Genomic DNA, 14,982 nt, shown 5'->3' with positions numbered 1-14,982 from the left:
TCGGGTTGAGTACTTAATTCGTTCCGGAGGTCCATTCTTAACCTGAAACTGTTCTTAACCTGAAGCACCACTTTAGCTAATGGGGCCTCCCACTGCCACCGTGCCGCCGCCGCACAATTTCTGTTCTCATCCTGAAGCAAAGTTCTTAACCTGAGGTAATATTTCTGGGTTAGCGGAGTCTGTAACCTGAAATGTATGTAACCTGAGGTACCACTGTAATTTCTTTCTAGCAATTTTGTGTATAGATTATTCAAATCATGGTTTGTACTCCTTGAATAATTTTGTGTATTTGACAAATATCTTTTCTTTCTTTCTTTCTTTCTTTCTTTCTTTCTTTCTTTCTTTCTTTCTTTCTCTTTTTCTTTTTCTGTTATGTATTGTTTTTTCTTTTTGGTATGTGTAAATTTTAAAAAATGCAATTATTATTATTATTATTAGTATTATAAAAAGAGAGTTGCATTCTGTCCTCCTACCGGTAGGTGACGGCTTGGAGCGCTCGACAGTAGCAGCTGGCCAGCCAGAGGGAGCGATCTGTCAAGATGTTGGGGCAGTGCGAAATACGGAGAATCAAGAGGTTGCTTCCGGTGGCCTTCAACAGCGACTCCAGGCCAGCTTCGAGGCAGCCCCTGTGAAGGAAAGGTCCAGATCATCAGAATTGTAGAGTTGGAAGGGATCACGAGGGTCATCTAGACCAACCCCCTTTAATACATGACTCCTTTGCCCAATGTGGGGTTCGAACCCACAACCCTTTGCACCACAAAACACAGGGCAGTTTTATACGTCTTTAACTGCCATGGCTTCCTTCAGTAAGTAACCAAAGAAACCCATGCATTGCAAAGAGAACGCCAACAATGTCTAGGCATGTACACACGCAATAAACAATCTTTTATAGAATTCCTTCAGACCCTAACAAGTCCAAAATGAAATCTCTAGTCTCAAAGTCTCTGAAAATCTTTAAATGATGCGAGGTACCAGACTTTGTACGATGAAAGACAAGCAGTGAAACTTTGTGTATTCCGCAAAGATGATGTGCAACACTGAACGGTGATTCCGGATATTGACTACTGTTTGATAGAATTCTTCGTCAGCGTAGTGGGAGGATATAGAATTGCTTCATAAACCCATCTTATTTCGAATGAATGTATGTAAATGAAAATATCAAATGCTGTGGAACAGTGCTCATGTAATAATAATTGATATTTTCATTTACATACATTAATTCGAAATAAGATGGGTCTTTCATTTTACATTGTACAGCGCCCTCCCCCTACAATTTAACAGGCTGTTTATGGCTGAAGACCTGGGTAAATAGCAATGTTTTCACCTGGCGCCTAAAGACATGTAAGGATGGTGCCAGGTGAGTCTCTCTGGGGAGAGCATTCTGCAGATGGGGAGCCGTGTAAGGCTTTAGAGGTCAAGTTTTGAATTGGGCCCAGAAACTAAGTGACAGCCAGTACAGTACAGTCTCATCTCTTTTTTGCCAAGGAGCTCAAGATGGTATACATGGTTCTCCCCGAACCCCGTTTTTTTTTTAATCCTCACAACAATCTTGTGAGGTAGCTTAGGCTGAGAGGCAGTGACCAGCTCAAAGTCACCCAGTGAGCTTTGTTCATGCCTAAGTGGGGATTTGAATTCTGGTCTCCCAGGTACTGGTCTAGCACCCTGAAATGCAGGAATCACAACTGAGGCAACCCAGACAGATGACCATCCAGCCTCTGCTTAGAAACCTCCAAGGAAGTCCACCGCCTTCTGAGGAAGACCGTTCCACCGCTGAAAAGCTTTCACCCTCAGAAAGTTCTTCCTAGGGTTTAGTTAGAATCTCATTTCTTGTAACTTTTAAAATTATTATTGAATTTATATACCGGCCTATAAGGTTACCAGATTTTTTTTCAATGAATCCGAAGACACTTTAAATAAATAAATACTACACGTTTGGGACGTTGATGCTGCAGTGATGGCGGTGGCTGAGAGGCAACTGTCGCCTGGACCTCAACCGCCACGTTTCCCCTTCCTCCGAGGCTTCTGTCTCCTTTCTCCATGAGCCTTGGCAGCCCCTGAGTTGTTCATTTTTCAGTGGTGGTGGGGAAGCAGTGTGCGGTGGGTCAGGCATGGAAGGCGGAGAAGGAGGGCTGAGAGTGGCAGCGGCGGTGAGGCTCAGGCAGCACGATGCCTCCCTTCCCATCGGAGCAGCCCCAATCCCATTCCTACTTGCGTGCAAGCAGGAGGGGGCAGGGATCCCTCAGCTGGGCAGGGAGGCTTCCCGTTGCCTAACCGAGAGATCCCTGCCCCCTCCTGTTTGCACGCAAGCTCTGATAGGCAGTGTGAAGCTTCCCTTCCCAGCTGAGAGATCCCTGCCCCCTCCTGCTTACACGCAAGTAGGAGTTGTGAGGTTTCTCCGATAGGCAGCATGAAGCCTCCCTTCGCAGCTTAGTTGCTGGGGTCAGGGAAGGTGGAGGCAGCCCGGAAGCTGCGTCTGAGAGCCCCTGCGCCACCATCATGTGGGGACTTCTGAGCAGCTCCTGAAGCCAGCCAGAGCCAACTGCTCCGGGCTGCTGAGACGGCCGCTGCTGCGTTTCCCGGGGACATTAGATGAAATCTGGGGACATTCCGTTGATGGAATTTGTCCAGGGACTTATTCGCAAACCCGGGGACTGTCCCCAGGAAATGGGGACGTCTGGTAACCCTATACCCAGAGGTCTCAGGGCGGTTCACAGAAAAGATCACAATATATAAAATCAAAATAAGAACAATAACCCAATAACACTCCAGAGCAGGATGAAACAATATTGCTCCCTCTCCCATGTGACAGCCTTTGAGATATTTGAAGGTGGCTCTCATATCTCCTCTCAGTGTCCTCTTTTCTAGGCTAAACTTACCCAGCTCCATCTACCGTTCCTCATAAGGCCTGGTTTCCAAACCTTTGATCATCTTGGTCGCCCACCTCTGCACACCTTCCAGCTTGTCAACATCCTTCTGAAATTGTGGTGCCCAGAACTAGACACAGTATTCCAGGTGTGGTCTGACCAGAGCAGAATAGAGCGGGACTATTCCTTCCCTTGATCTGGACACTACACTTCTGTTGATGCAGCCTAGAATAGCATTAGCTTTTTTTGTTGCCACCTCACACTGTGGACTCATGTTAAGCCTGATATCTGAAGATGGCTCTCATAGCTCCTCTCAGTCTCCTCCTCTTTTCCAGGCTAAACAACCTTGCTCCCTCGACCATTCCTCATCAGGCTTGGTTTCCAGATCCTTGAACATATTGGTTGCCCACTGTCAGGGGACTGCTATCAGAACAGGGGAGGGAGGCAGGGGGGCTGTTGGGATACAGAGAGCCTCCAAAACTCCTGAGGAGCAGTTCTTCTTCCAGCGGTGGGAAAAGCCACACCTCCAGTGGAGAAGAGGGGGAAGGGCTCAAGGATGCTGCTGAGAGCCCCAGCGCCTCACCTAGCCAAGCTGGCCAGGAGGGACACGCGCCCCTTCCATCACCCACTTTGTGGGGAGGGGTGAGACGCAAGGAGGGGAGGAGGAGGCTTGGGGTGCCGAAGTTCTTATGTTGGGGGAGAAACCAGAAGGGGCCACTCCCGGATTCTGCAAGTGACTAAGACAAACATGAACTTTGTGGATCTGCACTGTAAATAGTTTGCACAATAAAACCTGTAAAAGACAGGTCAGAGTCCTGCCTGGCTACTCACGAGCAACCACCACCAGCATCTGACACCCACCTCTGCACACCTTCCGGCTTGTCAGTCTCCCTGACCGACTTGCCAGGAGGGTCTGACTCACCGTGTGCTTTTCATGTAGTCCTCCTTGGTCTCCTTCTTCCCCCTCTGACGGGGCTTGAGGTTCTGGAGGGTGAGGGAGTGTGTTTGGGTGCACCACTGTGACAGCATGACCAGAAACTGTGGAAGAACAAGGGACATTAAATGCCAGGCAAGCGCCACTCATCCGCATCCTGCCAGGCCCTGACTTTCTGCTTATCTCCCATTTGGATACAGGCGTAACTTCAAAATCCTACAAGCTCTGGTTAAACTTGGATCAGAACCAGGATACACATATGAGAAAATGGGTGCAAAATTTGGATCATAGAGTTCAATTTAACAAAACAAAACAAAGAAAAAGGATGGTACTAGCCTAAAGGTGGAAAGAAGATAAAATCCCCACCAGAGAGGAATGAGAAATTAAGCTGTTAGAATATGCCAAAATGGCAAAACTGACCAGAAAGCTCAGGAACCAAGAAGACAATAATTTCAAGAAAGAATGGGGAAAGTTTATAATCTACCTTAGGAGACCACTGTAAGCAGATGAAAACATTAGCAGGATTTTAACAACACTTGTAATGTCACTAATATGATGGACAATATGGAAAGGTACAAAATATGGATTCTGTAATAATACGCAGTTGAAAATGTTGACAATAGGACCCATGGAGGGAAGTCGAGGAATTCAGAGAAATCTCTATATATGGATATGTATTTGGTATTGTTACAACTTTATGCTTGTAAAATCAAATAAAAATTATTTTTTGAAAAACAACACAAAAAGACAACAAAAGCCAGTAAGCCACAGCAATCTCAAGACTTTGGCTCACCTTGGACGACACCCTGGCGTTCTCCAGGAGTACCCGGGTCCACACGGCAGGGTGCCGCGCCACAAACTTCCAGTCCTTGCAAACCTCGGCTGCCCTCAGCAGCGTCTTGGTGTCGAGGTACGTGAAGATGCAGAAGAGAGCAGCTCGCATCTTGAGGATTTCGGGGCTGATGACCTCGTTTGAGCGAGCCGGGCTGCCTCTCTCCGGCCGGACTGCCTTCCCTCCTTCAGACTTGGCTGTGACATAAGAGATCCATAAAGTTGCCTGGGCACATTAGGGCGTGTCATTTTGTTTCATTTTCCATTTCCTTTCACTTTTTAATTTGTAGGTACAGAGGTACTGCAGTTTTCAAATGTAATTCATTCCGGAAGACCGTTCGACTTCCGAAATGTTACAAGGCTGAGCAGCCTGCCAATTCAGTAGAGAAAATTGTGAAAAACAACAAATACACACAGCAGAAGCTGTTTGACTTCTGAGGTGCATTTGAAAATTGAAGCATTTATTTCTGGGTTTTTGGCATTCGAAAGCCAAAAAGTTCGGCAATGGAGACGTCTGAAAACCGAGGTACCTCTGTACCGCCTTTGTATAATATGATACACAAGGCGGTTTGCGGCCACAACATATACAACAAAGGACATACGTTGTATTTGCAACAATCTGATCCAATGCAGGAAGTCATTATCAATCATAATTTTAAAATGAATTACTTATATCAAATAAAGCAATAGCCAACAATCTATTAGACTATAATAGTACACAAGCAAATTAATGCTCTAAACATCGAGTCTTAAGGAAGGTGACTTAATTTTGGCAAGTTTATTCAGCGAGAGGTCTTAAAAATATGTTTCTGGGAGTCAGGAATTCAACTCTGCTCTCTCAAGACAGATGGATGTCAACAGCAGCAGAATTTCTAGGCCCACAGACTTCGCTTTTGGGGGTTCCCAATGGCCGCTGTTCCTCTGACCCAATACAAGCTGCATTAAATGTCGTACTAAACATGGTTTATGAAAGAAAACCCATCATGCCCTGCTCTTCGCAGCAGAGGAGACCCACCTTGCAGCCTTGAGCTGTTTCTGGTCCTGGAGAAATTCTCCTGCTGAGCCTCCGCTGGGGGCTCGGTCTCCCACATCTCGGCCTCCGACTCGGTGGTCCTGGAGCCCACGTCAGAGATGTCTCCTTCTTCTCCCTCGGTGCTGTTGCGGTAAGGGCGGCGGTGCCAGTTCTGGATGGCCTGCCTGCGGAGACCCGAAGCCCTCACTCCACCGGGCCTGTCGAAAGCACTGTCCGAACCTCGGTTCTGCCCGCCCTGGTAGGACTGCCCATCGGCATTCTCGTCCCCCTGGTACAGCTCAGGGCTGTCGCTGTCGTAGCAGCCGGAGCTCTGGGAGACGGCTTTGGCACGGCTAGAGGCTCTGGAAGCACAGAAGGGAAGTGCTAGCGGGAAGGGGCACCCAAAGGCCATCCAGACCAGCCCTTGGCCTGTCCCATTTCTGTTCCGGGCCAGTTGACGGGTATGTTATACCTATTCTGTATTTGTAAGAACTATATTTTGGAACTCCCTGCCCATTGTTATCAGGCAGGCAGCATCATGTTACTTTTCCCGGCACCTGCTAAAAACACTCCCGTTTAGACAAGGGGCGTGGGTGGCGCTGTGGTCTAAACCACAGAGCCTAGGGCTTGCTGATTCTGACGTTAACATATGAGAGTGATGGTGAAATAGTTAAACAGGTTGCCCAATCAGAACCCAGGGGGTGGAGTCAGAGGGACTATAAAACCAGCTCTGGGAGGGGCGAAGGAGTTCGTTGGGTGGTTGGTTGGAGTGGGAGTAAATTGGGATAGAGTTTGTGAGTGGGTGGAGTGAGTGTAGCGAAATAAGCTGAGTCAGGAACAGTTTGGGGCTAGGAAGACAAGTAAATATCTGAGAGGTGGTTTAGTGAGTGAGAGCAGGTAGCGGAAGTTATAGGTCTGCATAAGCAGCCCATGATTGTAATGGACCAATACCGTTTATGAAACCACATGCTTGTTAAACTGCAATAAATAAACAGAATTTTATGTTCCAATTTCACCCTGACTGGACTCAGTATTGTACCAAGTAGGGCCTGGTGGTGGCAGCGAGAAATAAAGTGGTGGCACAGGGATCAATAGATGGTGAAATGTCCGGGGACCCTGTGTGATCGCCACACCGATCGGAAGGTTGGCGGTTCGAATCCCCATGACGGGGTGAGCTCCCGTTGCTCGGTCCCAGCTCCTGCCAACCTAGCAGTTCGAAAGCACATCAAAGTGCAAGTAGATAAATAGGTACTGCTCCGGCGGGAAGGTAAACAGCGTTTGCGTGTGCTGCTCTGGTTCGCCAGAAGCGGCTTAGTCATGCTGGTCACAAGACCCAGAAGCTGTACGCCGGCTCCCTTGGCCAATAAAGCAAGATGAGCGCCGCAACCCCAGAGTCGGTCACGACTGGACCTAACGGTCAGGGGTCCCTTTACCTTTACCTTTACCCAGACGTTTTGAAAGTTGATGCGAGTTTTCATCTGTTTTTTTAGCCTGTTTGTATTTTCACTTAAATTGTTGTTCTCATTTTTTGTTGGTTAATTTTATTGTTTTATCGTTTTTGAGAATGGTTGTGTGTTTCCTCAGTCAAGCAGTGTCTAAATTTTATGAAACAAACAAACAATTCCTCACCCGGTGCTGGAAGATGATCTTTGGTTGGAAACCGCGTAGGAACTGTGTGCTGTTGCTCCGGGAACCGAGTGCCTGTCTCTCTGCGGAGACAAGAAACTGGGGATCAGAAGACTCCTTCCCCCCCAATGGATGAGATACAGAGTGCTTGAGCAGAACCACCCCCCTTTTGCACCCCCACATGAGCATCACAGAAGAGACCCTGGTGATACATGATTCCTGCCTCTAAAACAGGGGTCAGCAAACTTTTTCAGCAGGGGGCCGGTCCACTGTCCCTCAGACCTTGTGGGGGGCCGGACTATATTTTTTTTTGGGGGGGGGATGAACGAATTCCTATGCCCCACAAATAACCCAGAGATGCATTTTATATAAAAGGACACATTCTACTCATGTAAAAACACGCTGAATCCCGGACCGTCCACGGGCCAAATAGAGAAGGCGATTGGGCCTGATCCGGCCCCCGGGCCTTAGTTTGCCTACCCATGTTTTAAACCATAGCAGCGTAGAATTGCAGAGTTGGAAGGGACCCCAAGGGTCATCTAGTCCAACCCCTTACAATGCAGGAAAAAAGAAATACATTTATTTGTTTATTTATTTATTGAATTCATATACCGCCCTATACCCGGGGGTCTCAGGGCGGTTCATAGAATAAAATCAAGAATATAAAACCACAAAATACATAACAAAAAGAAAAACAACAACCCAATAGCGTCCTCCCCTCCAAAAAACAAAAACAAAACACATTTTAAAAGGGCATAGGATGTAAATCAGATCAACCAAAGGCCTGGTTAAAAAGGAACTTTTTTTTTGCCTGGCACCTAAAGGTGTATAATGCAGGTGCCAGGCAAACTTCCCTGGGGAGAGCATCCCTCAGAGGGGGAGCCACTGCAGAGAAGGCCCTGTTCTCTTGTTGCCACCCTCCGGACCTTTTGAGGAAGAGACACGCGAAGGAGGGCCTCAGAAGATGATCTCAGGGTCTGGGTAGGTTCATGTAGGTAGAGGCAGCCCTTGAGATATTAAATATAATTTAAGGGTGGGGAACCTCTGGTGCAGGGGCCAAATGCGGTCCGCAGGGCTCTCTACATAGCTGTCAACAGGGAAATTCCCTTATTCCGAATAGGATTCCTCGCAAGAAAAGGGAAAAGTTGACAACTATTGAAGGGAGAAGGCAGGCTCATCAATATTATCTGTGCCTAAACTTATTTTTAGTGGTGCGAGGGAGGCAGTTGACAGAAACCGCAGTCGGGCGCAGTTGCAAAGGAGACAGTTGACTGAAACCGCAACTGCTGTTGCTATCAGAGGCCAGACATGTTTCCTGTTTTTTATGCTTTCTGCTTGAGTAATGCAAAAGTTGAATAATACACAAACATGGGAGAGGAGGGGGCTTAGCTAGCCATATAGCCATATGCCATATTAGGTAATAAGCACAATCTTGCCAGCTGATTGGAGAATTTGAAGAGAGATGGGCAGGTTCTCAGGTATAAAGATGCTTGCTTATTTGTATCTGGGGGCCAGTCTTTTGGGAACGATCCCACTGGCCACCTCTGTGCGCAGATCTCAATAAAACTTTTTTTCTCTGAAGAGGAACTTCCCTGGTGCGTTTGTTCTCTCCTCGGTCCTGGGGGTAAGCGGCAAAAGTGAATCCCTTGTGACCTGAGGCTTCACTATGGCTCTCTATCTGGCCCCTGGCATTATCCTCAGACCATACCCCACCCATGGCCAGTCAATCCCCTAATGGCTCTTCTCCCCTTCCAGAGCCATTTGCTAGGGGCGGCTCAGTGGGGCAGCTTCGGCCTCGTATGTCAAGGTGTCCCGGGTTCACTCCCCAAGATCTCCAAGCAGGGTTGGGAGAGAACCCTGCCTAAGAGCCGCTGCTGCTGTTCAGTGTAGGTCACACTAAGGCTAGAGGGACCGATGTGTCTGACTCAGCATAGAGCAGTTTCCTATATGCTTAGAATGGGCGTCGCTCGGGTACCGGTCTTCCTGTGCTCTTGGACCCAGCCACGCTGCACCTCCCCAGGCTGCAGTTGGGGGTCGTCCCACAGCTGCTACTGATGATCTGCAGCTGCTTCTCGGCTCGGTCGGCCCGATCCAGGAGCTCCTCGATAAACTGCTGGAGGCGGACTTTGGCGTTGGCCTCACGGGCAGCCGTCTCCTTCAGGAACTGGTCGATCTGGATCACTTCCCTGTGGGCAGGAAGGCGAGAGACAGGCAAACTGAATGAATGAACTTTATTATGGTCACAGACCAGGATTTTAAAAAAGCATATAAGTAAAGTAGCAGCTAGGATTTTTTTAACCGATAATTGTTAGAGCAAATGAGGACAAAGAAACAGGCGTAGGATAAAACATCTGAATAAAATACAAGATTAAACACGGATAATGGATGGATAAAAACTGATAATTAAAACAGATAAGAACTAAAAACAAACAAAGACACGCAGTTAAAACAACTGTAAGAGCATAAGAACTAAAAGACTTGCAGTTAAAACAACTATAATAGGCTGCAGAGTAGAAGCCTCTGAAATAGAGGACACTCACAACATTAGAAACTGCTGTGCAAATATGGTTAAAACAGACAATTAAAACAATGTACAGCAATAAATTTAGAAACAATGTACAACAATAACCTACAGGCAAACTGTAACAGCCGGCTGGATTTTTTTGTTATTTGTTATTTACCGTCTTATTTCCTCCCAAACATTCCATACATACAAAAACACACATATGTACAGACACACACACACACACACACACACAACTGATAATAATGAAATTAAATATTTTCCCCCTTTTATCATACAAAATCTTTTCTTCAATTTTGACTTTCTGTCAAGTCCCTTCACATATGTTTTATCTTACAATCGAATGTACGCAAAACAATACACCTTTCTATATAAATTTTCTAACACATTCTGAAAACATAATAAATCCTTAATTGTTATCCACCTCCTTTTACTTCCTTTATCACTTGAATGCTAGCACAGAGACAAAACTATTATTTTTGAACATATCTTCTATAACCATCCCATTTTTCCGTAAATTTTTGCTTTGAGTTTCCTCTGAGTTTGTAACACCCAGCTGGAAGAATTAAAGGACCCTTCGCTGGACAGTGGTTTATAATACACAGAAAGATGCAAAGGAACGTGTGGCTTTCAGAAACCAAACTTGAATTGCGGTTAAGATTCCTTTAATCAATCTATCATCTATCTATCTATCTATCAATCATCTATCTATATCTATCTATCTATCATCTATCTATCTATCTATCTATCATCTATCTATCTATCTATCTATCTATCTATCTATCTATCTATCTATCTATCATCTATCTATCTATCATCTATCTATCTATCTATCTATCTATCATCTATCTATCTATAACTATCTATCTATCTATCTATCTATCTATCTATCTATCATCTATCTATCATCTATCTATCTATCTATCTATCTATCATCTATCTATCTATCTATCTATCTATCTATCTATCTATCTATCTATCATCTATCTATCTATAACTATCTATCTATCTATCTATCTATCTATCTATCTATCTATCTATCTATCATCTATCTATCTATAACTATCTATCTATCTATCTATCTATCTATCTATCTATATCTATCTATCTATCTATCTATATCTATCATCTATCTATCATCTATCTATCTATCTATCATCTATCTATCTATCTATCATCTATCTCTATCATCTCCTTTATTGGCATACAGTGGTACCTCTAGTTGCAGACACGACCTGTCCTGGGGTGCCATTCACACCCCAAAAAGTTCCCAACTACAGCGGCGCTTCTGCGCAAGCGCAGAGCGCGACAGAGTGCTTCTGCGCATCTGTGAAGTGCGCAGAATGGTTCTACATGCACTCAGCAAAACCCAGAAGTATACATTTCCAGGTTTGCCACGTTTGCAAGCCGAAAAGACACAACATGAACCTAACGCAACACGAGGTATGACTGTACAGGAGAACCTGTAGCAAGAGAAATGGAACGGAACATCCTAGAAGATGGTTTGTGTGTCTGATGGACTGTGAACAGCGGCATCCGACACTGTAAAACTTTGATGCAGATGTTCAGCATGCAGTTCGGTGGAACGCCTTCCCATCAGATGTCAAGGAAATAAACAACTATCTCACTTTAGAAGACTTCTGAAGGCAGCCCTGTTTAGGGAAGTTTTTAATGTTTGATGCTTTATTGTGTTTTTAATATTCTGTTGGCGCTGTCAAGAGTGCTGAAACCCAGCCAAATGGGCGGGGTATAACTAAATTACAGTGGTGCCTCGCAAGACGAAATTAATTCGTTCCGCAAGTTTTTTCTTCTTGCGAGTTTTTCGTCTTGCGAAGCACGGTTTCCCATAGGAATGCATTGAAAATCAATCAATGCGTTCCTATGGAAACCGCCTTCAGACCAGGTCCCCCGACCTCTTCTGAAGGCTGGGGGTGGGACAAGGGCTTTTCTTCCCACCGCCAGCCTTCAGAAGGCTGTTCTGAAGGCTGGCGGTGGGAAGAAAAGCCCTTCTCCCCACCTCCCACCCCGCAAGCTCCGGGGACAGGAGGGCTTTCCTCCCGCCCGCCAGCATTTTAAAAGCCCCCAGGACAGCGGAGACTTCTCCGCTGTCCCGGGGAGATTTTAAAATGCTGGCGGGCGGCAGCGAAGCCTTCGCTGCCGCCCGCCAGCATTTTAAGAGGTCCAGGACCATTTTAAGAGGTCCAGGACCTCTTCTGAAGGCCGGCGGTGGGCGAAAGTCCCTGCTCCCGATGGCCAGCATTTTAAAAGCGGTCCGGGATAGCGGGAAAGCGCAGCGCGCTTCCCTGCTATCCCGGACCTCTTTTAAAATGCTGGCGGTGGGGAGCAATGCCTTTCGGCCCCCGCCGGCCTTCCTGGACCTCATCTGAAGGCCGGAGGGGGGCGAAAGCCTTTGCTCCCCACCGCCAGCATTTAAAAGAGGTCCCCAGAGATTTCCCTATGGGCTTTCTTCTTGCGAAGCAAGCCCATAGGGAAATTCGTCTTGCAGAACGACTCAAAAATGGAAAACTCTTTCGTCTTGCGAGTTTTTCATTTTGCGAGGCGTTCGTCTTGCGAGGCACCACTGTACTATTACTATTACTGTTACTGTTTTTATAGCTGCTACACAATTGGTACAGTATGTATATTCTGAATTCCATTTCTCTACAACCTCTCTCTCTTTTGGACCCCATCAGTGAGGCCAAAAGGGGGGGTCTTGCCGTCTGGGCAGCCCAGGACCTCCAGCCTTGCACCCTGGGGAAGTCACTTCGGTGCTGCTATTGCAGCAGAAACAATGTAGGAGGCAGCAGAGCAAGGTGGCAAACATGGTCTCCACCCCCCACTCCTCATTGAATCATTACAACCAACCCTGTGAGGTAGGTTAGGCTGAGAAGGAGTGTCTGGCCTGAAGTCGCACCCAGTTAGCTTCATGGCTGAGCGGGGATTTGAACTCAGGTCTCCCTGGTCCTAGCCTGACACTCACTTTATTTATTTATTTATTTATTTATTTATTTATTTATATACCGCTCTATACCCGGAGGTCTCAGGGCGGTTCACAGAAAAGGATCACAGTATATAAAATAAAAATAACAGCAATCACCCAATAATAACCCCTTCGAAAAGAGCCACATTTGAAAAGGTTATGGGATGTTGATCAGGTCAACCAAAGGCCTGGTTAAAAAGGAACGTTTTTGCCTGGTGCCTAAAGGTGTATAATGAAGGCACCAGGTGAATTTCGCTAGGGAGAGCATTCCACAGACGGGGAGCCACTGCAGAGAAGGCCCCGTTCTTGTGTTGCCACCCTCCGGACCTGTCGAGGAGGAGGCACACAAAGAAGGGCCTCAGAAGATGATCTCAAGGTCCAGGTAGGTTCATATGGAGAGCGGCGGTCCTTGAGGTATTGTGGTCCTGAGCCATTTAAGGCTTTATGGATCAAAACCAGCACTTTGAATTGGGCCCGGAAACTATTTGGTAGCCAGTGCAGTTGGAGCAGGATCAGTGTAATATGCTCAGACTGTCTTGCTCCGGTGAGCAACCTGGCCGCTGAATTCCGGCTGAAGTTTCTGAACCACATAGGCTCTCATTTTCCTTCTATCATCTATCTATCTATCTATCTATCTATCTATCTATCTATCTATCTATCATCTATCTATCATCTATCTATCTATCTATCATCTATCTATCTATCTATCTATCTATCTATCTATCTATCTATCATCTATCTATCTATCTATCTATCATCTATCATCATCTATCATCTATCATCTATCTATCTATCATCTATCATCTATCTATCTATCTATCTATCTATCATCTATCTATCATCTATCTATCTATCTATCTATCTATCTATCATCTATCTATCTATCTATCATCTATCATCTATCATCTATCTATCTATCTATCATCTATCTATCTATCTATCTATCTATCATCTATCTATCTATCATCTATCTATCATCTATCTATCTATCTATCTATCTATCATCTATCTATCTATCTATCTATCTATCTATCTATCTATCTATCTATCATCTATCTATCTATCTATCTATCTATCATCTATCATCATCTATCATCTATCATCTATCTATCTATCATCTATCATCTATCTATCTATCTATCTATCTATCATCTATCTATCTATCATCTATCTATCATCTATCTATCTATCTATCTATCATCTATCTATCTATCTATCATCTATCATCTATCTATCTATATCTATCTATCTATCTATCTATCATCTATCTATCTATCTATCATCTATCTATCTATCATCTATCTATCTATCTATCTATCTATCTATCTATCTATCTATCATCTATCTCTATCATCTCCTTTATTGGCATACAGTGGTACCTCTAGTTGCAGACACGATCTGTCCTGGGGTGCCATTCACACCCCAAAAAGTTCCCAACTACATGCTTCCTCCCCCCTCCCCGGGAAGGCCCTGGGGTGACACCCATAATTGGCCATGAACGGGCTCATTCCCGTGGACACATATCCTTCCTTCCTTCCTTCCTTCCTTCCTTCCTTCCTTCCTTCCTCCCTCTCTCCAACACACAGAACAGACCAGCCTCCCTGGGGCATCCAAGCAGTTGCCAGGCCTGCAGGGGGTTCTGAAAAGGTCAGAGTATTTTTGGCACCGAATGTGGGTCAGCTAGAGCCAGGGGGTCACCAAGAAACCAGGGCGCAGAGAGGAGATGGCAGGGCTGGTGTTATCGCTCGCATTCACACAGGGAGCGTTTAGGGATCTTCCCGAACTGAGAGGCGTTTTCCTTCCTTCCTGCACAGTTGGGTTATTCAACCTTTTGAGCAAAATGTATGTCCATACATTGCAACCGCTGAAATTAACAAACAGATGGAACTGACCGGGAGACTCCGAGACCAGAGAGAAGAGACGGTGGAAGAAGACTGGAAGAAGTTTAAGGAATATTTGAAAAAATATGTTAATATTTAAATCTTAGAATAGCTTTGGAAGTGGAGATAGGCAGTAGGGTTACAAGTAGAAGATAGTGCATTTTATAAGTGATAAAATGTGAAGTTTTTTTATGGTTAAAGTAAGTGTGTGGGGGGGGGGAAGATGGTTAGAAACTATTATATATGTAAACTGCTAAAGATGAAGTAAAATGAAAATCCAGTAGGTGGGACTTGGGGAACCCCACTTAACAATGTTCAGAAAAATAAGGAT

General features: G+C 45.5%; 1 protein-coding gene across 1 annotated transcript in view; it reads right to left on the bottom strand.

The window, feature by feature from the left end:
- FBXO41 (F-box protein 41) overlaps positions 1 to 14,982 on the bottom strand; it is an 82,705-nt gene that overhangs the window by 35,764 nt on the left and 31,959 nt on the right. Inside the window, exons 3-8 of the mRNA XM_053402121.1 lie at positions 9,243 to 9,453; positions 7,271 to 7,350; positions 5,645 to 6,003; positions 4,592 to 4,827; positions 3,787 to 3,902; positions 474 to 626 (exon numbers count right to left, since the gene is read on the bottom strand). Of these exons, the coding sequence (XP_053258096.1) occupies positions 474 to 626; positions 3,787 to 3,902; positions 4,592 to 4,827; positions 5,645 to 6,003; positions 7,271 to 7,350; positions 9,243 to 9,453 (1,155 nt within the window). The remainder of the gene's footprint in view (positions 1 to 473; positions 627 to 3,786; positions 3,903 to 4,591; positions 4,828 to 5,644; positions 6,004 to 7,270; positions 7,351 to 9,242; positions 9,454 to 14,982) is intronic.

This window comes from Podarcis raffonei, chromosome 9 (genome assembly GCF_027172205.1).
Source record: "Podarcis raffonei isolate rPodRaf1 chromosome 9, rPodRaf1.pri, whole genome shotgun sequence".
NCBI lineage: Eukaryota > Metazoa > Chordata > Lepidosauria > Squamata > Lacertidae > Podarcis > Podarcis raffonei.
This window is presented reverse-complemented; position numbering and strand designations above follow the sequence as displayed.